The sequence below is a fragment of the Pongo pygmaeus genome, chromosome 15, assembly GCF_028885625.2.
Source record: "Pongo pygmaeus isolate AG05252 chromosome 15, NHGRI_mPonPyg2-v2.0_pri, whole genome shotgun sequence".
NCBI lineage: Eukaryota > Metazoa > Chordata > Mammalia > Primates > Hominidae > Pongo > Pongo pygmaeus.
The window spans coordinates 32892608-32916482 of record NC_072388.2 but is presented as its reverse complement, the minus strand read 5'-3'; the positions used below and the strand labels follow the sequence as shown (position 1 = coordinate 32916482).

The following is a 23875-nucleotide window of genomic DNA, read 5'->3' as shown; positions in this document are numbered from 1 at the left end:
ATAGATCTTACACATCTTTAGTCAGATTGGTTCCTGGTTATTTGTTTTTTTATGCTATTATAAGTGTTATGTTTTATTAGGCTGGAGACAGTGACTCAAACCTGTAATTCCAGCACTTTAGGAGGCTGAGGTGGGTGGATCGCCTGAGCTCAGGAGTTCGAGACCAACCTGGGCAACATGGTGAAACCCAATCATTGCAAAAAAAATAGGCCGGGTATGTGGGCTCACGCCTGTAATTCCAGCACTTTGGGAGGCTGAGGCAAGGGGATCATCTTAAGTCAGGAGTTCGAGATCAGCCTAGCCCACATGATGAAACCCCATCTCTGGCCGGGCGCGGTGGCTCACACCTGTAATCCCAGCACTTTGGGAAGCCAAAGCGGGCGGATCACAAGGTCAGGAGATCGATACCATCCTGGCTAGCATGGTGAAACCCTGTCTCTACTAAAAATACAAAAAATTAGCCGGGCGTGGTGGCGGGCGCCTGTAATCCCAGCTACTCGAGAGGCTGAGGCAGGAGAATGGTGTGAACCTGGAAGGCAGAGCTTGCAGTGAGCCGAGATTGTGCCACTGCACTCCAGCCTGGGTGACAGAGCGAGACTCTGTCTCAAGAAAAAAAAAAAGAAACCCCATCTCTACTAAAAAATACAAAAATTAGCTGGGCATGGTGGCGTGCCCCTGTAGTCCCAGCTACTTGAGAGGCTGAGGCACGAGAATCGCTTGAACCCGGGTGGTGGAGGTTGCAATGAGCCAAGAGCCCACCACTGCACTCCAGCCTGGGTGGCAGAGTCAGGCCTTACCCCTCCCCTGCCAAAAAAAAAAAAAAAAATTAGCCAACTGTGGTGGCATGTGCCTGTGGTCCCAGCTACGTGGGAGGCTGAGGTGGGAGAATCACTTGAGCCCAGGAGTTTGAGACTGCAGTGAGCCATGATCATGCCACCGCACTCATGCCTGAGTAATAGAGTGAGACCCTGTCGTCAAATAAATACATTTTGCTTGTTTGTTTGTTTTGAGATGGAGTCTAGCTCTATCGTCCAGGAATTTTGTCTCCAAAATCTTATATGCCTTTTGTTTTGTTTTGTTTTTGTTTTGAGATGGAGTCTTGCTCTGTCGCCCAGGCTGGAGTGCAGTGGCACGATCTTGGCTCACTGCAACCTCCACCTCCCGGGTTCACGCCATTCTCCTGCCTCAGCCTCCCGAGTAGCTAAGACTACAGGTGCCTGCCACCACACTCGGCTAATTCTTTTGTATTTTTAGTAGAGATGGGATTTCACCGTGTTAGCCAGGATGGTCTCAATCTCCTAACTTCATGATCCGCCCGCCTCGGCCTCCCAAAGTGCTGGGATTACAGGCATGAGCCACCGTGCCCGGCCATGTTACGTTTTTTAAAATTTCAATTTCAAATTGTTCTTTGCTAAGACATAGAAACACAGCATATTTTTTCAATATTGATCTTATATCCTGCAGCCTTGCTAAATAAACTCACTTATTAGTTCTAGTAATTATTTTGTAGATTGCTTAGGATTTTCTACATAGATGATCATGTCCTGTCTATTAATGAAGAAAGTTATACTTCTTGCTTTCCAGTTTTTTTTTTTTTTTGAGACAGAGTCTTGCTCTGTTGCCCAGGCTGGAGTGCAGTAGTGTGATCTCGGCTCACTGCAAGTTCCACCTCCCGGTTCACGCCATTCTCCTGCCTCAGCCTCTCAAGTAGCTGGGACTACAGGCGTCCACCACCACGCCCGGCTAATATTTTGTATTTTTAGTAGAGACGGGGTTTCACCGTGTTAGCCAGGATGGTCTCAATCTCCTGACCTCATGATCCACCTGCCACGGCCTCCCAAAGTGCTGGGATTACAGGCATGAGCTACTGCGCCCGACCTCCCAATTTGTTTTTTTGTTTGAGACGGAGTCTTGCTCTGTCGCCCAGGCTGGAGTGCGGTGGCGTGATCTTGGCTCACTACAACCTTTGCGTCCTGGGTTCAGATGATTCTCCTGCCTCAGCCTCCCGAGTAGCTGGGATTACAGGCAGGCGCAACCACACCTGGCTGATTTTTTTATTTTTGGTAGAGATGGGATTTCACCATGATGGCCAGGCTGGTCTCAAAACTCCTGACCTCAGGTGATCTGCCTGCCCCAGCCTCCCAATGTGTTGGGATTACAGGCATGAGCCACCATGCCTGTTGTTTGTGTTATTTTCTTTACTAGAGTGTCTCATATTACACATTGAGAGGTAATTGCTCAGTAAGTATTTTTAAATCAATGAATAAGTATACTAAATTCTTAAAACTTTCTCCATAGGTGCTGCAGATGATTACAATAGAATTGGCTCTTCATTATATGCTTTAGGAACTCAGGATTCTACAGATATATGCAAGTAAGTATTCTAATTTAAAACGTGAAATAGGCCAGGCGCGGTGGCTCATGCTTGTAATCCCAGCACTTTGGGAGGCAGAGGTGGGCGGATTAAGAGGTCAGGAGTTCAAGACCAGCCTGACCAACACAGCGAAACCCCGTCTCTACCGAAAATACAAAAATTAGCCAGGCGGGGTGACGCGCACGTGTAATCCCAGCTACTCAGGAGGCTGAGGCAGGATAATTGCTTGAACCTGGGAGACGGAGGTTGCAGTGAGCTGAGATCCCACCTTTGCACTCCAGCCTGGGCAACAGAGCGAGACTCCATCTCAAAAAAAAAAAATAAATAAAACATGAAATATAGCTGGGCACAGTGGCTCATGCCTGTAATCCCAGCACTTTGGGAGGTGGAAAACCTGAGGTCCAGAGTTCAAGACCAACCTGGCCAACATTGCTAAACCCCATCTCTACCAAAAAATACAAAAATTACCCAGGTGTGGGCGGTGTGTGCGTGTAATCCCAGCTAGCTACTCGGGAGGCTGAGGCACAAGAATCACTTGAACCCGGGAGGCGGAGGTTGCAGTGAGCCAAGATCATGCCACTGCACTCCAGCCTGGGTGACAGAGCAAGACTATCTCAAAAAATATATATGAAATATAAATAAAGCAGAGAAAATATCTATTGGCAGCCTGGACACACACAATACTTTTGGTTTTTGTTTTAGTTTTTGTTTTGAAACAGGGTCTTACTCTGTCACCCAGGCTGGAGTGCAGTGGCACGATCATGGCTCTCTGCAACATTCTCCTTCCACGTTCAAGCAGTTCTCCCACCTCAGCCTCCAAAGTAGCTGGGATTACAGGTGCCTGCCACCATGCCTGGCTAGTTTTTGTATTTTTAGTAGAGATGGGGTTTCACCATATTGGCCAGGGTGGTCTCAAGCCCTTTACTTCAAGTGGCCTGCCCGACTCAGCCTCCCAAAGTGCTGGGATTACAAGTGTGAGCCACTTCTCCCGGCCAACAATACTTCTAATACAAAACTTTTGGAATATTTTTGTCAAAACACATTGATAATAAGGACCTCCTTTAAAAACTTGGGTTGAGGGCTGGGCATGGTGGCTCATGCCAGTAATCTCAGCATTTTGGGAGGCCAAGGCGGGCAGAACACCTCAGGTCGGGAGTTCGAGACCAGCCTGACCAACATGGAGAAACGCTGTCTCTACTAAAAATACGAAATTAGCCAAGTGTGGTGGCGGGTGTCTGTAATCCCAGCTACTTGGGAGGCTGAGGCAGGAGAATCGCTTAAACCCAGGAGACGGAGGTTGCATTGAGCCGAGATCACAGCATTGCACTCCAGCCTGGGCAACAAGAGCAAAACTCCATCTCAAAAAAAAAAAAAAAAAACTTGGGTTGATATTTTTTCTCCTCCCTTTCTGTCCTGTTTTTTAAATCTGAGAAATAAAAATCGACTTTACTCTCTCTCTCTCTATATATATATTTTTTATTTCTCCCCTGTGTTTTATTTATGAAAATGGGCTGATTTGTGTGTAAGAGAGTGGAAGAACAGAATTTATGTTAGAGTGTTATTAAGTTTTGATAAAGCTTATAAGTAAGAACTGCCATTTGGGAATTAGAATATATACGTATGTATGTATATGTGTTTATGTATTTCATTGGAGGTCAAATTGATTCCACCACCCGCCTCCCGCAAGACGGTGTCTTGCTCTGTCACCCAGGCTGGAGTGCAGTGGCGCATTCTGTAAAAACACAAAAATTAGTCAGACGTGGTGGTGCACACCTGTAATCCCTGCTACTTGAGAGGCTGAGGCATGAGAATCACTTGAACCTGGGAGGCAGAGATTGCAGTGAGTCAAGATCACGCCACTGCACCCCAGCCTGGGTGACAGAGCAAGACTTGGTCTCAAAAAAACTAAAAATTAAACATATTTTTAAGCAGGAAAACTATTTTCATAGTCTATGCCTTTCTCTAAACCACATCCTTGACCTTTTCTCTAGTATATTCTGTCTCAGATATTTAAAAGTCACGCTTTTTGGCAAAGCAAGGTATAATAGCTTACACTAATTAAAATGCCACCGGCTGGGCACAGTGGCTCACACCTGTAATCCCAGTACTTTGGGAGGCCAAGGCAGGCGGATCACCTGAAGTCGGGAGTTCGAGACCAGCCTGACCAACATGGAGAAACCCTGTCTCTACTAAAAACACAAAATTAGCCAGGCGTGGTGGCGCATGCCTGTAATCCCAGCTACTCGGGAGGCTGAGGCAGGAGAATCGCTTGAACCTGGGAGGCAGAGGTTGCAGTGAGCCGAGATTGCGCCATTGTACTCCAGCCTGGGCAACAAGAGAGAAACTCTGTCTTTAAAAAAAAAAAAAAAAAGCCACCTTCCCAAAGAGTTAATTCTTCTTATCAGGAAGAAGGAAAAAAGCCAACCTTGCCATCTGTTCTGTAACGTAAATCTGTCAAAGCAAGTTCTTTTGAGTGAAAGCAAAGTTGATAAAATTGTTTTTGCTTTGAGTAGTATTTGCCTTAATTCATTTATAATGTCATTTTAATTACATATTTTACAGAATACTTGAACCTGTGCCCTTTTTTTTTGAGAACGGGTCTTGCTGTGTGGCCCAGGCTGGCATACAGTAGCTATTCGCAGGTGCAGTCATAGAGCACTGCAGCCTTGAACTCCTGTGCTCAGGCAATCCTCTTGCTTCAGCCTCCTGAGTAGTTGAGACCATAGGTTTGCGCCGGAACTGGGTGACAGAATGATAGCGTATCTCAAAAAAAAAAAGAAAAAGAAAAAAATGAATAACCAATTTCTACTTAAGAATTTATTTTCACTTTTAACTAAATAGTTTATCTGTCAAATGCTGATACCAACTAAAAAATATCCCAGCACCAGACTATATTTTTTGTAGTTGTTGTTGAGATGGAGTCTCGCTCTGTTGCCCAGGCTGGAGTGCAGTGGCTCAGTCTTGGCTCACTGCAAGCTCCACCTCCTGGGTTCACACCATTCTCCTGCCTCAGCCTCCCGAGTAGCTGGGACTACAGGCGTGTGCCACCACGCCCGGCTAATTTTGTTTTGTATTTTTAGTAGAGACGGTGTTTCACCATGTTACCCAGGATGGTCTCAATTTCCTGACCTCATGATCCGCCCACCTCGGCCTCCCAAAGTGCTGGGATTACAGGGGTGAGCCACCGCAGCCGGCCAAACACCAGACTATTAAAGGGTAGTTTAATTACAGGATTGTGCCACCGTGCCCCACTAATTTTTTGTATTTTTAGTAGAGACAGGGTTTCACTGTGTTGCCCAGACTAGTCTCAAACTCCTGGCCTCAAGTGAGCTGCTTGCCTCAGCCTATTTGCTGAAATGAATCTAGATAAATTTTGTTGGCTGGGCACGGTGACTCATGCCTGTAATCCTAGCACTTTGGGAGGCCAAGGTGGGCAGATCACTTGAGGCCAGGAGTTCGAGACCAGCCTGGCCAACATGGCGAAACCCCATTTCTACTAAAAATACAAAAATTAGCCAGGCGTGGTGGGCATCTGTAATCCCAGCTACTTAGGAGGCTGAGGCAGGAGAATCGTTTGAAGCCAGGAGGGTTGCAGTGAGCCGAGATGGTGCTACTGCACTGCAGCTGGGGCAAGAAAGCGAGACTCAGTCTCAGTAACAACAACAACGAAAACACGTTTAATGTATGGCTTAGGCTGTCATCTTGAAGTGGGGCCCGGCACGCTGGCTCACACCTGTAGTGTCAGCAGTTTGGGAGGCCAAGGCGGGCAGATCACTTGAGATCAGGAGTCCAAGACTAGCTTGGACTCAAGCCATCCTTCCACCTTGGCCTCCTGAATAGCTGGGACTACAGGTGTGCACCACCACACCTGGCTAATTTTTAACCAGGTGAAAACTTGTCTCTACTAAAAATACAAAAATTAGCCAGGCATGTGGGCAGCTGCCTGTAATCCCAGCTACTCAGGAGGCTGAAGCAGGAGAATCACTTGAACCCAGGAGGCAGAGGTTGCAGTGAGCTGATGTTGCGCTGCTGCACTCTGGCCTGTGCAACAGAGCCAGACTCTGTCTCAAAAAAAAAAAAAAAAAAATCAGGGCCGGGCGTGGTGGCTCACACCTGTAATCCCAGCACTTTGGGAGGCCGAGGCGGGCAGATCATGAGGTCAAGAGATCAAGACCATCCTGGCCAACATGGTGCGACCCCATCTCTACTAAAAATACAAAAATTAGCTGGGCGTGGTGGCGGGCGCCTGTAGTTCTAGCTACTCGGGAGGCAGAGGTTGCGATGAGCTGAGATTGTGCCATTGCACTCCATTCTGGGCAACAAGTGTGAAACTCCATCTCAAAAAAAAAAAAATCAAGTGAACAGATAGTCTATCTGTAAACAGATTTCAAGTAATCTGTTTTATTGGTAGAAGTACAGGGAGATTTTTGTCAAACTAAATGAAGTCTGCAGTTAATAAGGCTATTGAATATAATTGCAATGAGACAAGGTGTTATTAATATGGTTTGGGAGTATATTCTCATACATTTGAAATGGAAAATTACTTTGAATGTAGCATATGATGAAAATATTTTCCTTTCCAGGTTTTTTCTCAAAGTTTCAGAACTGTTCGATAAAACAAGAGTAAGTACTAAATTATAGAGATATACTGCATAATATTGTGCCCAGAGAGCTCATGTTAAAGGTTTTTACCACAATTCATAAAATTTTTTTAAAAGAGTAATCACTATTTGCCGGGCGCGGTGGCTCATGCCTGTAATCCCAACACATTGGGAGGCCAAGGTGGGCAGATCATGAGGTCAAGAGATCAAGACCATCCTGGCCAACATGGTGAAACCCTGTCTCTACTAAAAATACAAAAATTAGTTGGGCATGGTGACGCATGCCTATAGTCCCAGCTACTCGGGAGGCTGAGGCACAAGAATCGCTTGAACCCGGGAGGCCAACGTTGCAGTGAGCCGAGATTGCACCACTGCACTCCAGCCTGGCGACAGAGCGAGACTTTGTCTCAAAGAAAAATAGAAAGAGTAATCACTATTAACCGTTTGGTGATTTAAATCTCTGCACTTGGTAATATTTAACTTGTTATGGTTCTGTTTAACTCTATTGAGGAAGATGAGTGTACTTCAGAAGGATGATGAAACAGATTTGGATTCCATTGGGAGTTTTTCAGGAAATTCCATTTTTTTTGTTGCCTTTAAGTATTTTGTATAAAAGTTCATATTCTTCTGTGTGCAGTGACTTAACGCTTGTAATCCCAGCACTTTGGGAGGCTGAGGCAGGAGGATCTCTTGAGTCCAGGAATTTGAGATCAGACTGGGAAAACATAGCAAGACGCCGTCTCTACAAAACGTTTAAAAATTAGCCAGGTGTGGTGGTGCAAACCTGTAGTCCTACTTAGGAGGCTGAGGCAGGAAGATGCTTGAGCTCAGGAGTTTGAGGCTGCAGTGAGCTGTGACTGTGCATCTGCACTCCATCCTGGGTGACAGAGTGAGACCCTGTCTCTAAAAAAAAAAGAATACCTCCTGGAACAGATAAACAAATTAATTAAATACTATATACCAATAAGAATAAAGGAACCAGGCCAGGTGGGTCACGCCCGTAATCCCATACATTGAAGGGTGAGGTGGGAGGATCAGTAGAGGCCAGGAGTTCGGCCAGCTTGGGCAATGTAGCAAGACTCCCTCTCTACAAAAGTTACCAAAAATTAGCCAGGCATGGTGGCGCACAACTGTAGTCTTAACTACTTGGGAGGCTGAGGCAGGAAGATTCTTGAGCCCAGGAGGTCAAGGTTATAGTGAGTTATGATTGTGCCAGTGTACTCCAGCCTGGGTGACAGAGACCCTGTATCAAAGAAAGAAAGAAAATAAATAGAAAATTACCAGCAACCCAGATGCTCTGCCTCCTCCTCATCTCCTCAGCTGTCTTTCGAGGCACTGCCAGTAGAGATTCGGGTTTTTTGTTTTGTTTTTTGTTTGTTTGTTTGTTTTTGAGACGGAGTCTTGCTCTTTCACCCAGGCTGGAGGCTGGAGTGCAGTGGCACGATCTCGGCTCATTGCATCCTCTGCCTCCCAGGTTCAAGCGATTCTCTTGCCTCCTGAGTAGCTGAGATTACAGGCATGTGCCACCACGCCAGGCTAATTTTTGTATTTTTAGTAGAGACGGGGTTTCACCATGTTGGCCAGGCTAGTCTCAAAGTCCTGATGTCAAGTGATCTGCCTGCCTCGGCCTCCCAAAGTGCTGGAATTACAGGCATGAGCCACTGTGCTTGGCCCGGCCCCTTTTTTATTTTTATATATAATATAAATGCATGTGCAACATGTATTATTTTTCTTTTTTTTTCTTCTTTTTTTCTTTTTTGGTAGAGACAGGGTCTTGCTATGTTGCCCAGGCTGGTCTGAAACTCCTGGCCTCAGGCAGTCAGCCTCACAAAGTTTGCCTCAGCCTCGCAAAGTGCTGGAATTACAGGTGTGAGCCACTGTGCCCGGTTTACATTCTTTTATGTCTGTTTCATGTACTCAACATTATATTCATAAGATTAAACCATGTTGTTGCACATAGATGTAGTTCCTTTATTCTTTTTGTTTTAGAGACGGGGTCTCACTCTGTCGCCCAGGCGGGAGTGCACTTGCATGATCATAACTCACTGCAACCTCAAACTCTTGAGCTCAAGCATCCTCCTGCCTCAGCCTCCCAAGTAGTTAGAACTACAGATGTGTGTTACCATGCCTGGCTAATTTTTGTAGAGAGGGAGTCTCACTACATTGCCCAGGCTGGTCTTGAACTCCTGGCCTCTTTTGATATTCCTGCCTCACCCTTCAAAGCATTGGGATTACAGGCATGAGCCACCTGGCCTGGTTCCTTTATTCTTCTTGCGGTATAGTATTTTATTAATTTGTTTATCTGTTCTACTGTTGATAGGCATTTGGATAGTTTCTAGTTTGGGCTTCTTTATAACAATACTGCTAAGATTATTCTTGTATATCTTCTGAACACAAGTATACAATTCTGTTGGGTATATATAACTAGGAGGGGAATTGATGGATCATATGATAACCATGTGAAAAGCTTCAGCAGAAACTGCAAAACTTTCCCGTAATGATTGTACCAATTTGCATGCCCAGAAGAATGAGTGTGAGCATTTAGGTTGTTCTACAAGCTTGTTAAAAGTTAGTATTTTACCTTTATAATTTTTGTCATTCTGGTAGGTGTATAGTTGTTTTAGTTTAACCCTTTTTTTTTTTTTTTTTTTTTTTTTTGAGATGAAGTCTCGCTCTGTCACCAGGCTGGAGTGCAGTGGCGCGATCTTGGCTCACTGCAACCTCCGCCTCCCGAGTAGCTGGGACTACAGGTGCCCGCCTCCATGCCCAGCTAATTTTTGTATTTTTAGTAGAGATGGGGTTTCACCATGTTGGCCAGGGCGGTCTTGATCTCTTGACCTCGTGATCCGCTCACCTTGGCCTTCCAAAGTGCTGGGATTACAGGCATGAGCCACCGCACCTGTCCCCCTTTTTTTTTTTTTTTTTTTGAGACAGATCTCACTGTCACCCAGGCTGGAATGCAGTGGTGTAATCTTGATTCACTGCAACCTCCACCTCCCGGGTTCAAGTGATTCTCCTGCCTCAGCCTCCCAAGTAGCTGGGATTACAGGCACACGTTACCATGCCCAACTAATTTTTGTACTTTAGTAGAGATGGGTTTCACCATGTTGGCCAGGCTGGCCTTGAACTCCTGACCTCAAGTATTCCACCCGCCTCAGCCTCCCAAAATGCTAGGATTACAGGCATGAGCCTTATTAAGGTGCTGGCCTTACTTTAACTTTTTATTTTGACGATAATTTCAGACTTACAGAAAAGTTGCAGAAAATAGTACAAGAATTCCTGTAATGCATCACCCAGATTTCTGAATATTAACATTTTCCCTTTTGTTTTTTTGTTTGTTTGTTTTGAGACAGAGTCTTGCTCTGTCACCCAAGCTGGAGTGCAGTGGCACGATCTTGGCTCACTGCAGCCTTTGCCTCCTGGGCTCAAGTGAGTCTCATGCCTCAGCCTCCCAGGTACCTGGGATTACAGGCATTGCTGCCACTCCTAGCTAATTTTTGTGTAGAGACGGTGGGGTGGGGTTTCACCGTGTTGGCCAGGCTGGTCTCGAACTCCTGACCTCAAATGATCCACCTACCTTGTCCTCCCGTAGTGCTGGGATTACAAATGTGAGCCACTGCACCTGGCCCATATTAACATTTTCTACATTGTTTAAAGTTCTTACATTCCAAAACATCCGTCTTCATTCTGTGTCCTTTATGCATACCTGTCTCTTTTTTTAGTATAAGAATTATTTTTAATATAGTCAATACTGTTACTAATGATTCCCCCTTAATGTCATCAAATATCCAGTATATACATTTTCCCAATTGTCTCATAAATGGCTTTTTATTATAGTATAGCTTGTTTGAGTCAGGATACAAACAAAGTCCCATATATTGCATTTGGTTGATATAATAAATTTTTTTTCATCCTCTGTCCCCTCATACTGAAGAGCTGTCTTTTTAGTCTGACCTGGCTATTTCCCCTTTCATCTCACCTCGAACATACCACTTCTGGTTATTACTCTGTGGTGTCTTCAGGCACATTTTACTAATGTTTTGACTGCATTTTCTGGTTGTCCTCAGCAGGAGGATTAGATTGAATTACCTAGTCTACCATTGCAAGCCTTCATTCCTTTAAAATTGTGTGTACATATCAATTACAATTGCAATGAATAGAGGCTGGGCACAGTGGCTCACATCTGTAATCCCAACGCTTTGGGAGGCCGAGGTGGGTGGATCACCTGAGGTCAGAAGTTCGAGACCAGCCTGGCTAACAAGACAAAACCCCGTCTCTACTAAAAAAAAAAATACAAAAAAATTAGCCAAGTTTGGTGACGTGCACCTGTAATCCCAGCTACTAGGGAGACTGAAGCAGGAGAATTGCTTGAACCCAGGAGGCGGAGGTTGTAGGGAGCTGAGATCATGCCACTGTACTCCAGCCTGGCAACAGAGCGAGACTCCGTCTGAAAAAGAAAGAAATACCTAGAAAGTTTTTTTTTTGTTTTGTTTTGTTTTTTGTTTTTTTTTTTGGGGACAGAGTCTCGCTCTGTCACGCAGGCTGGAGTGTAGTGGCTCAATCTTGGCTCACTGCAACCTCAGCCTTCTGAGTAGCTGGGATTACAGGCGTGCACCACCATGCCTGGGTAATTTTTGTATTTTTAGTAGAGACGGGGGGTTTCACCATGTTGGTCAGGCTGGTCTCGAACTCCCGACCTCATGATCCGCCCGCCTCGGCCTCCCAAAGTGCCGGGATTACAGGCATGAGCCACCGTACCCAGCCTGAGAAAATATTTATGAAGGTAAAAGATCATATTGAAACTTGTTATAGAGTCTGACTGGGCATGGTGGTTCACACCTGTAATCCCAGCACTTTGGAAGGCTGAGGCAGGAGGATCATTTGAGGTCAGGAGTTTGAGACCAGCCTGGCCAACATGGTGAAACCCCACCTCTACTAAAAATACAAAAGTTAGCCCGGCATGGCGGTGCATGCCTGTAATTCCAGCTACTCGGGAGGCTGAGACAGGAGAATTGCTTGAATCTGGGAAGCAGAGGTTGCAGTGAGCCGAGATTGCGCCACTGCATTCCAGCCTGGGTGACAGAGTAAGACTCTGTCTCAAAAATAAAAAAAATATGGTGTCCTTCCATAAACTCATGAGTCTCATTTGATCTGATCTTTTTTCTGTTCATTTTATGTGAGAGTTGCAAAGAAAAGTAACAGGCTAGTAGAAGCAAAAAGGGAAGGAAAGCTCAATAAAATAGGAATGGATACTATAGTTAAAACTTCCATTTTTTAAACTATAATAATAGTTAAAATTAAGTAGGAAATTAAGTAATTAAGAAGGAAACCAGGCCGGGCGCGGTGGCTCACGCCTGTAATCCCAGCAGTTTGAGAGGCCGAGGAGGGTGCATCACGAGGTCAGGAGATCGAGACCATCCTGGATAACACGGTGAATCCCCGTCTCTACTAAAAAATAAAAAAAAATAGCCGGGCGTGGTGGGGGGCGCCTGTAGTCCCAGCTACTCAGGAGGCTGAGGCAGGAGAATGGTGTGAACCCGGGAGGCGGAGCTTGCAGTGAGCCAGGATCGCGCCACTGCACTCCAGCCTGGGTGACAGAGCAAGACTCCGTCTCAAAAAAAAAAAAAAAAAAAAAGAAGGAAACCACTGAGAGCAGAATGTAGTTGTTGATTAAATATTCAATATTTTCCTTCTTTTCAGAAAATAGAAGCACGAGTGTCTGCTGATGAAGACCTCAAACTTTCTGATCTTTTAAAATATTACTTAAGAGAATCTCAAGCTGCTAAGGTAATTTTAATCTTTTTTTAAATAAGAGCCATTTTACAAACAGCCATTTGAGTTTGTTGGACTTCAGATTGTTAATGATGATTTATCTCCTTTATATGATTTTAAATTATATTTTCAAATATGAATTTTATTTCTCCTTTTAGAAATTGTATATATATGTATAATTGTACATATTTCATGTGGGAAACCCCACATAAAAGTCTCCTCTTTATTATATTTCTGATATAATCTAGAACTTTAAAAAAATGAATTTGTGGTCAGGTGTGGTGGCTCATGCCTGTAATCCCAACACTTGGGGAGGCCAAGGCCAGAGGATCACCTGAGGTCAGGAGTTCAAGACCAGCCTGGCTAGCATGATGAAATCCTGTCTCTACTAAAAATACAAAAATTAGCTGGCATGGTGGCAGGTGCCTGTAGTCCCAGCTACTTGGGAGGCTGAGGTGGGAGAATCACTTGAACCCGGGAGGCAGAGGTTGCAGTGAGCTGAGATCACGTACCATTGCACTCCAGCCTGGGCAACAAGAGCGAAACTCTGTCTCAAAAAAAAAAAAAAAAAATGAGGCCCGGGGTGGTGGCTCATGCCTCTAATTAATCAGCACTTTGGGAGGCTGAGGTGGGTGGATCACCTGAGATCAGGAGTTCGAGACCACCCTGGCCAACATGGTGAAACCCCATCTCTACTAAAAATACAAAAATTAGCCGGTCATGGTGGTGGGCGCCTGTAGTCCCAGCTACTCAGGAGGCTGAGGCAGGAGAATTGCTTGAACGCAGGAGGTGGAGGTTGCAGTGAGCAGATACCATGCCATTGCACTGCAGCATGGGCAACAAGAGTGAAACTCTGTCTCAAAAAATAATAATAATAAATAAAAACAAACAGAAAAAAGCGGAGCTGGCCAGGCGCAGTGGCTTACACCTGTAATCCCAGCACTTTGGGAGGCCGAGGCGGGTGGATCACCTGAGGTCAGGAGTTCGAGACCAGCCTGACCAACATGGAGAAACCCCAACTCTGTCTTAAAAAAAAAAAAAAAAGAATTTGGTATATTTCTTCAGGTAAAATGTCTTGGAAAACAAAACCCTGGAATAACAGTTGTATTGCTAAAGGATTTCTTTCTTTTTTTTTTTTGAGATGGAGTCTCACTCTGTCACCCAACTGTAACCTCTTCCTTCTGGGTTCAAGCGGTTTTCCTGCCTCAGCCTCCTGAGTAGCTGGGATTACAGGCGTGTGCCACCACACCCAGCTAGTTTTCGTATTTTTAGTAGAGGCGGGATTTCCCTATGTTGGCCAGGCTGGTCTCGAACTCCTGACCTCAGGTGATCTGCATGCCTTGGCCTCCCAAAGTGCTGGAATTAACAGGCATGAGCCACATATTGCGAAAGGATTTCTTTTTTTCTCTTTTTTTTTTTTTTTGAGGTGGACTCTAGCTCTGTTACCCAAGCTGGAGTGCAGTGGCGTGATTGCAGCTCACTGCAACCTCCGCCTCCTGGCTTCAAGTGATTCTCCTGCCTCAGCCTCCCAAGTAGCTGGGATTACAGGTGCCCGCCACCATGCCCGGCTAATTTTTGTATTTTTAGTAGAGATGGAGTTTCACCATATTGGCCAGGCTGGTCTCGAACTCATGACCCCATGATCCCCCCACCTCGGCCTCCCAAAGTGCTGAGATTACAGGCGTGAGCTACCACACCCGGCCACAAAAGGATTTCTGATTTGGTCTATGCAAGTCCTCCATTGAGCGTGAGAGTGCCATAAAACAAAAATATGCTTGTTTATAAGGCAGCTCATGTTTCCTTTTAAAAGGCCATGTGCTCCTGGGCGCAGTGGCTCACGCCTGTAATCCCAGCACTTTGGGAGGCTGAGGAGGGTGGATCACAAGGTCAGCAGTTCGAGAGCAGCCTGGCCAACATGGTGAAACCCCATCTCTACTAAAAATACAAAAATTAGCCAGGCATGGTAGCAGGCGCCTGTAATCACAGCTACTCCAGAGGCTGAGGCAGGAGAATCGTTTGAACCCAGGAGGGGGAGGTAGGTAGGTAGTGAGCCGAGACCGCGCCATTGCATTCCAGCCTGGGCGACAAAGCGAGACTCCATCTCAAAAAAAAATTAATTAATTAATTTAAAAAAAAAAAGCTGTGTGCAAGACTAAAACACTAACCAAAAACAATTTTTTTTTTTTTAAGACAGAGTCTCGCCCTGTTGCCCAGGCTGGAGTACAGTGGCGTGATCTTGGGTTATGGCAACCTCTGCCTCCTGGGTTCAAGCCATTCTCCTGCCTCTGCCTCCTGAGTAACTGGCACTACAGGCACTTGCCACCATGCCCGGATAATTTTTGTATTTTTAGTAAATATGGGGTTTCACCATGTTGGCCAAGCTGGTCTCGAACTCCTTACCTTAAGTGATCCACAGCCTCAGCCTCCCAATGTGCTGGGATTACAGGCGTGAACCATCCCGCCTGGCCTCAAAAAGTTTTTTTGGCTGGGTACTGTGACTTATGCCTGTGATCCCAACACTTAGGGAGGCCAGTGTGGGAAAATCACATGAGGCCAGGAGTTCAAGACCAGCCTAAGCAACAAAATGACATTCTGTGTCTACAAAATGTTTTAAAAATTAGCTAGGCCATGGTGGTGTGTTCCCATAGTCCCAGGGGAGGCTGACACAGGAGGATTGCTAGAGCCCAGGAGTTCAAAGCTGCAGTGAGCCGTGATTGCCACTGTATACTCTTGCCAGGACAACAGAGTAAGACCTTGTCTTTAAAAAAAGTTAACACAAGGCCGGGCGCGGTGGCTCACACCTGTAATCCCAGCACTTTGGGAGGCTGAGGTGGGCAGATCACGAGGTCAGGAGATCAAGACCATCCTGGCTAACACGGTGAAACCCCGTCTCTACTAAAAAATACAAAAAATTAGCCGGGCGTGCTGGTGGGTGCCTGTAGTCCCAGTTACTCGGGAGGCTGAGGCAGGAGAATGGCACGAACCCAGGAGGCGGAGCTTGCAGTGAGCTGAGATCGCGCCACGGCACTCCAGCCTGGGCAACAGAGCGAGACTCCATCTCAAAAAAAAAAAAAAAAACACAAATAACTGAAAAGCACTGAAAACTTAGTGGATCAGATAACCCAAATTCAATGTTAATTTGTGAATTGAGATATTGTACACAAAATTCCCACCTGATCACTGATGCTGATAATTTTTATTAAATTATCTATAACCCTTTAACTTTGAATTCTTAGGTACTTATAAATACACTGTTCATATCAAATTATATCTTATAAACTATTTACATTGGATGGGCAGTGCTAAAATACTCACTTTTGAAGACTTTAAATTATCAAATGTGGTTGTTTTTTGTTTTAATTTTTTGCAGAGACAAGTCTCTCACTATGTTGCAAACTCCTGGGCTCAAGTAATCCGCCCGCCTTGGCCTCCCAAGATGTTGGGATTATAGGTGTGAGCCACTATTCCCAGCCAGATGTGGTCGTTAATAGATAACAATTTCTTAGTAACTTTAAGAAATAATTAAAATTTAGTCGTCAGAATTAAAACTACAACAAGGTATCACTGTACACCTTAATTAGAATGGCTAAAATGAGAAAAATTCTGGCAAAGATACATACCAACTTAAACCATCATATACTGTTAATAGGAATGTGGTGCACTTCCTTGGAAAACTTTCATAGTTTCTTAAAAGGTGAAATATACTATCCAGTGATCCAGTCAATTCACTTCTAGGTATTTACCCAAGAGAAATGAAAGCAGGGCTAGGCGTGGTGGCTCACCCCTGTTATCCCAACACTTTGGGAGGCCCAGCCAGAAGGATTGCTGGAGGCCAGGAATTCAAGACCAGCCTGGCAACATAGCCTGATCCTATCTCTATTGAAAAGAAGGAAAGAAAGAAATGAAAGCATATGTCCATACAGGTGTTCACAGCAGCTTTATTTGTAACAGCTGAAAATTGACAACGCAAATATCCAATCGATGGTGAGATAAACACATTGTTATATAGCCATGCAATGGAATAGTACTCAGTAATAAAAAGAAATGTGCTATGGATGCATGATATGTGCCCACCATTATAATATTATACATAGTATTTTTGTTGTCGTAAAAATCCTCTGTGCTCTCTCCATTCATCCTCCTTTCTCCCAATCCCTGGCAGCCACTGATCTTTTTACTGTCTCCATAGTTTTACTTAGAATGTTATATAGTTGGAATCATGTAGTATATTGTGTTTTCAGATGGGCTTCTTGCATTTAGTTACATGCACTTAAGTTTCTTCTGTGTCTTTCCGTTTTTTGTTGTTTTTTTTTTTTTTGAGACGGAGTCTCACTCTGTCGCCCAGGCTGGAGTGCCGTGGCGCAATCTCAGCTCACTGTAATCTCCACTTCCCAGGTTCACGCCATTCTCCTGCCTCAGCCTTCCAAGTAGCTGGGACTGCAAGGGCCCGCCACCACGCCCGGCTAATTTTTTGTATTTTTAGTAGAGACGGGGTTTCACCGTTTTAGCCAGGATGGTCTTGATCTCCTGACCTCGTGATCCACCTGCCTTGGCCTCCCAAAGTGCTGGGATTACAGACGTGAGCCACTGCACCTGGCCTCTTCTATGTCTTTTCATGGCTTGATAGCTCATTTCTTCTTAGTGCTGAATAATATTCCATTGTCTGGATGTAACACAATTTATATTCTCAGAATATATGAAGAACTCTTAAACTCAATAAAAAGAGAAGGCTGGGGCCAGGCGCGGTGGCTGACGTCTGTAATCCCAGTACTTTGGGAGGCCAAGGGGGGCGGATCACGAGGTCAGGAGATGGAGACCATTCTGGCTAACACGGTGAAACCCCATCTCTACTAAAATACAAAAAAATTAGCCGGGCGTGGTGGTGGGCGCCTGTAGTCCCAGCTACTTGGGAGGTTGAGGCGGGAGAATGGCATGAACCCAGGAGGCGGAACTTGCAGTGAGCCAAGATCGCACCACTGCACTCCAGCCTGGGCGACACAGTGAGACTCCATCTCAAAAAAAAAAAAGAGAGAAGGCCAGGTGCGGTGGCTCACGCCCGTAATCCCAGCATTTTGGGAGGCTGAGGCGGGTGGATCACGAGGTTGAGAGTTCAAGACCAGCCTGGCCAACATGGTGAAACCCCGTCTCTACTAACAATACAAAAAAATTAGCCAGGCATGGTGGCGGGCGCCTGTAATTCCAGCTACTCGGGAGGCTGAGGTGGAGAATTACTTGAACTTGGGAAGCAGAGGTTGCCCTGAGCCGAGATCACACCACTGCACTCCAGCCTGGATGACAGAGCACGACTCAGTCTCGGGGAAAAAAAAAAAAAAGTGAGATATCACTTTATACCCACAAGGTGGCCTTCATTTAAAACAAACAAACAAACAGATAAGACCAGGCACAGTGGCTCACACCTGTAATCCCAGCACTTTGGGAGGCAGAGGCGGACAGATTACTTGAGGTCAGGAGTTCAAGACCAGCATGACCACGGAGAAACCCCATCTCTACTAAAAATACAAAATTAGCCAGGCGTGGTGGCACATGCCTGTAATCCCAAGGTACTCTGGAGGCTGAGGCAGGAGAATCGCTTGAACCCAGAAGGCAGAGGTTGCGGTGAGCTGAGATCGTGCCATTGCACTCCAGCCTGGGCAACAACAGCGAAACTCCATCTCCAAAAACAAAACAAAAAAACCCCAAAAAAACAGTTAATAAGTGTTGGCAAGGATGTGAGTGATGAAATTTGAACTCTCATATGGTGTTGGTAGGAATGTAAAATGTTCAGCCACTATGGAAAACCATATGGCAGTTTCTCAAAGGTTTGATGTAGAGTTACCATATGACTCAGCAATTTCATTCCTTAATAGTGAGAAATGAAACCATGTCCACATAAACACTTGTATGCAAATGTTCACAGCAGCATTATTAATTATATCCAAAAAGTGGTAATAAACCAAATGCCTATCAACTGGTGAATTAACGTGATATAGCCATACAGTGAAATACTATTCAGCAGTAGAAAGGAGTGAAATATTGATTTGTGCTACAACATAGATGAACTTGAAACATGCTAAGTGGCAGAAGCCAGGCACAAAAATCACACGATTCCGTTTTTATGAAATGTCCAGAATAGGTGAATGCCCATCTCTACTAAAAATACAAAAATTAGCCAGGCTTCGTGGCACACGCCTGTAGTCCCAGCTACTCAGGAGGCTGAGGCAGGAGAATCACTTGAACGCGGGAGGTGGAGGTTGTAGTGAGCCGAGTTCACACCACCGCACTCCAGCCTAAGCAACAGAGTGAGACTCCATCTCAAAAAAAAAAAAAAAAAACATGTCCAGAATAGGCAAATCTGTAATAGGCAGCAAATTAGCAGTCGTCTAGGGATATGGGCACACATGGGGAAATGGCAAGTGGCTGTTAATGGGCATGGGGTTTCTTTTTGGGTGATGAAAGTGTTCTAAAATCGATTATGGTGATCCTCAGTTCTGTGAGCTTGCTAAAAACCATTGAATTACATATTTTAAATTGTGAGTTATGTGGTACATGGACTATCTCATTAAAGCTGTTACTTAAAAAATGGACTGAGCCCTCTCCCCTGGCTGGCAGCGTGCAGGCTGGGCTGCATGATGCTGGAGTTACTGTAAAAGACGTGAACCAGCAGGAGTTCGTCAGAGCTCTGGCAGCCTTCCTCAAAAAGTCTGGGAAGCTGAAAGTGCCCGAATGGGTGGACACCGTCAAGCTGGCCAAGCACAAAGAGCTTGCTCCCTACGATGAGAACTGGTTCTACACACGAGCTGCTTCCACAGCGTGGCAACTGTACCTCTGGGGTGGCGCTGGGGTTGGCTCCATGACCAAGATCTATGGGGGATGTCAGAGAAAAGGCGTTATGCCTGGCCACTTTAGCCGAGGCTCCAAGAGTGTGGCCCACGGGGTCCTCCAAGCCTTGGAGGGGCTAAAAATGGTGAAAAAGGACCAAGATGGGGGCCGCAAACTGACACCTCAGGGACAGAGAGATCTGGACAGAATCGCCGGACAGGTGGCAGTTGCCAACAAGAAGCATCAGAACAAACCATGCTGGGTTAATAAATTGCCTCATTCATTAAAAAAAAAAAAAAAAAAATGCTGAGTGCAGTGGCTCACACCTGTAATCCACTTTAGCAGGCCAAAATAGGGGGATCACTTTGAGGCCACGAGTTTGAGACCTGCCTGGGCAACATAGTGAGGCCCCGTCTCTACAAAAATCTTTAAATATTAGAATAACTTTGGGAGGCCGAGGCGAGTGGATCACGAGGTCAAGAGATTGAGACCATCCTGGCCAACATGGTGAAATCCCATCCCTACTAAAGCTACAAAAATTAGCCAGGCGTGGTGGCGTGCGCCTGTAGTCCCAGCTACTCAGGAGACTGAGGCAGGAGAATTGCTTGAATCCGCGTGGCGGAGGTTGCAGTGAGCTGAGATCGCGCCACTGCACTCCAGCCTGGTGACAGAGCGAGACTCCGTCTTAAAAAAAAAAAAAAAAAAAAAAAAAAACTTCGGAGGTTGCGGTGAGCCAAGATCACGCCATTGTACTCCAGCCTGGGCCACAAGAGCAAAACTCCGCTTCAAAAAAAAAAAAAAAAAAATTGGAGTAACTGGCATGTAGTATTCACTGTGTGTTAGCTCTGATGGTTGTGGTGGTGACAGTGGTAGCTGGGTGTGACTACTGGAAACATGCAGTATATATACTATTGTGAAGCATTCTGTTTTATAGGATCTCCTGTATCGAAGGTCTAGGTCACTAGTGGATTATGAAAATGCTAATAAAGCACTGGATAAAGCAAGAGCAAAAAATAAAGATGTTCTGCAGGCCGAAACTTCCCAACAATTATGTTGTCAGAAATTTGAAAAAATATCTGAGTCTGCAAAACAAGGTACTGTTACGTTAACCTTTAATCACAAGGTATGCTTTATGACTATTATGTAAATTAAATAATCCTAATTTCTTTTTCACAGAACTTATAGATTTTAAGACAAGAAGAGTTGCTGCATTCAGAAAAAATTTAGTGGAACTGGCAGAGTTAGAACTGAAGCATGCAAAGGTAGTGTTGTAATAAAGATTTAATAATTTAAGTTACATGTAATTTAGAAATGAATCAGTTATGACATTGATAATTCTTTAATGTCAATTCTCATAGGGATACTGTGACAACTATTCCTGAACTGGAATTACATTTTCCAAGATTATTTCACTGCTTCAAAATAGTTGGTCTGGGTTTTTTGTTTTGTTTTGTTTTTTTGAGACAGAGTCTGGCGCTGTTGCCCAGGCTGGAGTGCAGTGGCATGATCTCAGCTCACTGCAACCTCTGCTTCCCGGGTTCAAGCGATTCTCACGCCTCAGCCTCCTGAGTAGCTGGGATTACAGGTATGTGCCACCACACCTGGGTAATTTTTGTATTTTTAGTAGAGACAGGGTTTCACCATGTTGGCCAGGCTGATCTCGAAATCCCGTCCTCAAATGATCCTCCTGCCTCAGCCTCCCAAAGTGCTGGAATTACAGACATGAGCCACCATATCCAGCTAGTCTGGAGATTTTTTGTTTTGTTTTGTTTTGTTTTGAGACCTCCGCAACCTCTGCTTCCCGGGTTCAAGCAACTCTTCTGCCTCAGCCTCCCGAGTAGCTAGGACTACAGACGCGTGCCACCACACCCAGCTAATTTTTGTATTTTTAGTAGAGACAGGGTTTTCACCATGTTAACCAGACTGGTCTCAAACTCCTGACATCAGGTGATACACCCGCCTCAGCCTCCCATAGTGCTGAGATTACAGGCATCAGCCACCATGCCCGGTCAGGTTTTTTAACTATGTTGTCCAGGATAGCATCAAACTCCTGGGCTCAGTTAATCCTCCTGCCTCAGCCTCCCGAGTAGCTGGGATTACAGGTGTATGCCACCATGCCTGGCCCTCTGGTCTTTTTTTACATTAGTTGTTTACTTTGAATTAAGCCTCTTCTTGTAGTTAATATAAAGTTTGGCCTAAACCTTAGAGTAATTTTAAGAATAGAGAATCTTAGAATTGAAAGGGATTTTAAAGATTATTTAATTAAAGTAAAAACAATATCCATAACATCTCCAATGGTCAGCTCTGAAAGAATCTAATACCTAATATGGAAACCAGTATCATTTTTTGACTAGTTGTTTTTTAAAAAGTCTTTCTTAATAAAAACATTTAAAAATTAGGCTGGGTGCGGTGGCTCAAGCCTGTAATCCCAACACTTTGGGAGGCCAAGACGGGTGGATCATCTGAGGTCAGGTGTTCAAGACCAGTCTGGCCAACATGGTGAAACCTCGTCTCTACTAAAAATATAAAAATTAGCTGGGCGTGGTGGCAGGCGCCTGTAATCCCAGCTACTTGGGAGGCTGAGGCAGGAGAATTGCTTAAACCCGGGAGGCGGAGGCTTCAGTGAGCCAAGATTGCGCCACTGCACTCCAGCCTGGATGCCAAAAAGAAAAATTTATTTAACATTTGCTATTCTCGTTTTTTGATTTCTTGGTCTAATAACCCTGTCAAAATGTTTTGATAAGTTTGACATTATTACTCTTACTGAGCCTGAGCTGGTTTCTAATATTCATTGTTTTTCTTTTTTTTTAAAGAAAGGCTGGGCACAGTGGCTCACGCCTGTAATCCCAGCCCTTGAGGCCAGGAGTTCGAGACCGCTAGCCAACATGGTGAAACCCCGTCCTCTACTAAAAATACAAAAATCAGCCAGGCGTGGTGGCTCACGCCTGTAATCCCAGCACTTTGGGAGGCCGAGGCGGGTGGATCACGAGGTCAGGAGATCGAGACCATCCTGGCTAACACGGTGGAACTCCATCTCCACTAAAAATACAAAAAATTAACCAGGCATGGTGGCGGGCACCTGTGGTCCCAGCTACTCGGGAGGCTGAGGCAGGAGAATAGCGTGAACCTGGGAGGCGGAGCTTGCAGTGAGCCAAGATCGCGTCACTGCACTCCAGCCTGGGAGACAGAGTGAGACTCCGTCTCAAAAAAAAAAGAAAAAAAATCAGCCGGGCATAGTGGTGCACGCCTGTAATCCCAGCTTCTCCAGAGGCTGAGGCGAGACGATCACTTGAACCCGGGAGGTGGAGGTTGCCATGAGCCGAGATTGCACCGCTGCACTCCAGCTTGGGCGACAGAGTGAGATTCTGTGTCTAAAAATAAAAATAAAGAGGTCATGAACTACTAAAAGTTTTGCTATAGATCAGGGGTTGGCAAACTACAGCCCACCTGCTTTTGTAGTCTGTGAGCAGGGAATGGTGTTCCCATTTTTAAATGGTTGGGTTTTTTTTTTTTCTTTAAGGTAGAAGAATATGTCGGCCGGGCATGGTGGCTCAGGCCTGTAATCCCAACACTTTGGGAGGCCAAGGTGGGCAGATCATGAGGTCAGGAGATCGAGACCATCCTGGCTACCACGGTGAAACCCCATCTCGACTAAAAATACAAAAAATTAGCCAGGCGTGGTGGCGGGTGCCTGTAGTCCCAGCTACTCGGGAGGCTGAGGCAGGAGAATGGCATGAGCCCGGAAGGCAGAGCTTGCAGTGAGATCGTGCCACTGCACTCCAGCCTGGGTGACAGAGCAAGACTCCTTCTCAAAAAAAAAAAAGAATATTTCATGACATGTATTAAATGTATTAATTATGAAATTCAGACTTAAGTGTCCATAAATAAAATTTTATTGGAACGCAGCCAAGCTCATTCATTTATGCTTTGTGGCTGCTTTTACGTAGTAGCATTACTGGAGTTGTTGAAACAGCCTAAAATACTTATTATTTAGCCATTTACACAAAAAGTTTGCTGAGTCCTCCTAGAGATTGATGTCAGTGTCCAGTTTCCAGATTCTGTACTTTTTTTTTCTTTTGATACGGAGTTTCACTCTTTTTGCCCCTGGCTGGAGTGCAGTGGCGTGATCTCAGCTCACTGCAACCTCTGCCTCCGGGGTTCAAGCGATTCTCCTGCCTCAGCCTCTTGAGTAGCTGGGACACAGGTGCGCACCACCACGCCCAGCTAATTTTTGTATTTTTAGTAGAGATAGGATTTCACCATGTTGGCCAGGCTGGTCTCAAACTGCTGACCTCAGGTGATCCTCCTA

The 23875-nt window shown here is 45.2% G+C and overlaps 2 protein-coding genes across 11 annotated transcripts in view; both read left to right on the top strand.

The window, feature by feature from the left end:
- SNX6 (sorting nexin 6) overlaps positions 1 to 23875 on the top strand; it is an 87131-nt gene that overhangs the window by 60080 nt on the left and 3176 nt on the right. For 7 of the 10 annotated variants that reach the window (XM_063651541.1, XM_063651542.1, XM_054447899.2 and 4 more), the window contains 5 exons: positions 2299 to 2374; positions 6958 to 6997; positions 12676 to 12762; positions 20501 to 20660; positions 20743 to 20828. In XM_063651541.1, the coding sequence (XP_063507611.1) occupies positions 2299 to 2374; positions 6958 to 6997; positions 12676 to 12762; positions 20501 to 20660; positions 20743 to 20828 (449 nt within the window). Of the gene's footprint in view, positions 1 to 2298; positions 2375 to 6957; positions 6998 to 12675; positions 12763 to 16482; positions 16830 to 20500; positions 20661 to 20742; positions 20829 to 23875 lie in introns of those variants that run through there. The other 3 variants (XM_063651540.1, XM_063651539.1, XR_010123693.1) reach the window with 2 other exon arrangements.
- On the top strand, positions 17368 to 20481 carry LOC129012286 (small ribosomal subunit protein eS19-like). Its single transcript, XM_054447902.2, has one exon. It carries the CDS (start codon positions 19220 to 19222, stop codon positions 19874 to 19876), a length of 657 nt encoding a protein of 218 aa, XP_054303877.2. The 5' UTR covers positions 17368 to 19219; the 3' UTR covers positions 19877 to 20481.

Bases quoted from the DNA above. Each gene is read 5' to 3' on its own strand.
- LOC129012286 (XM_054447902.2), top strand. From the start codon at position 19,220: ATGGTGATCCTCAGTTCTGTGAGCTTGCTAAAAACCATTGAATTACAT.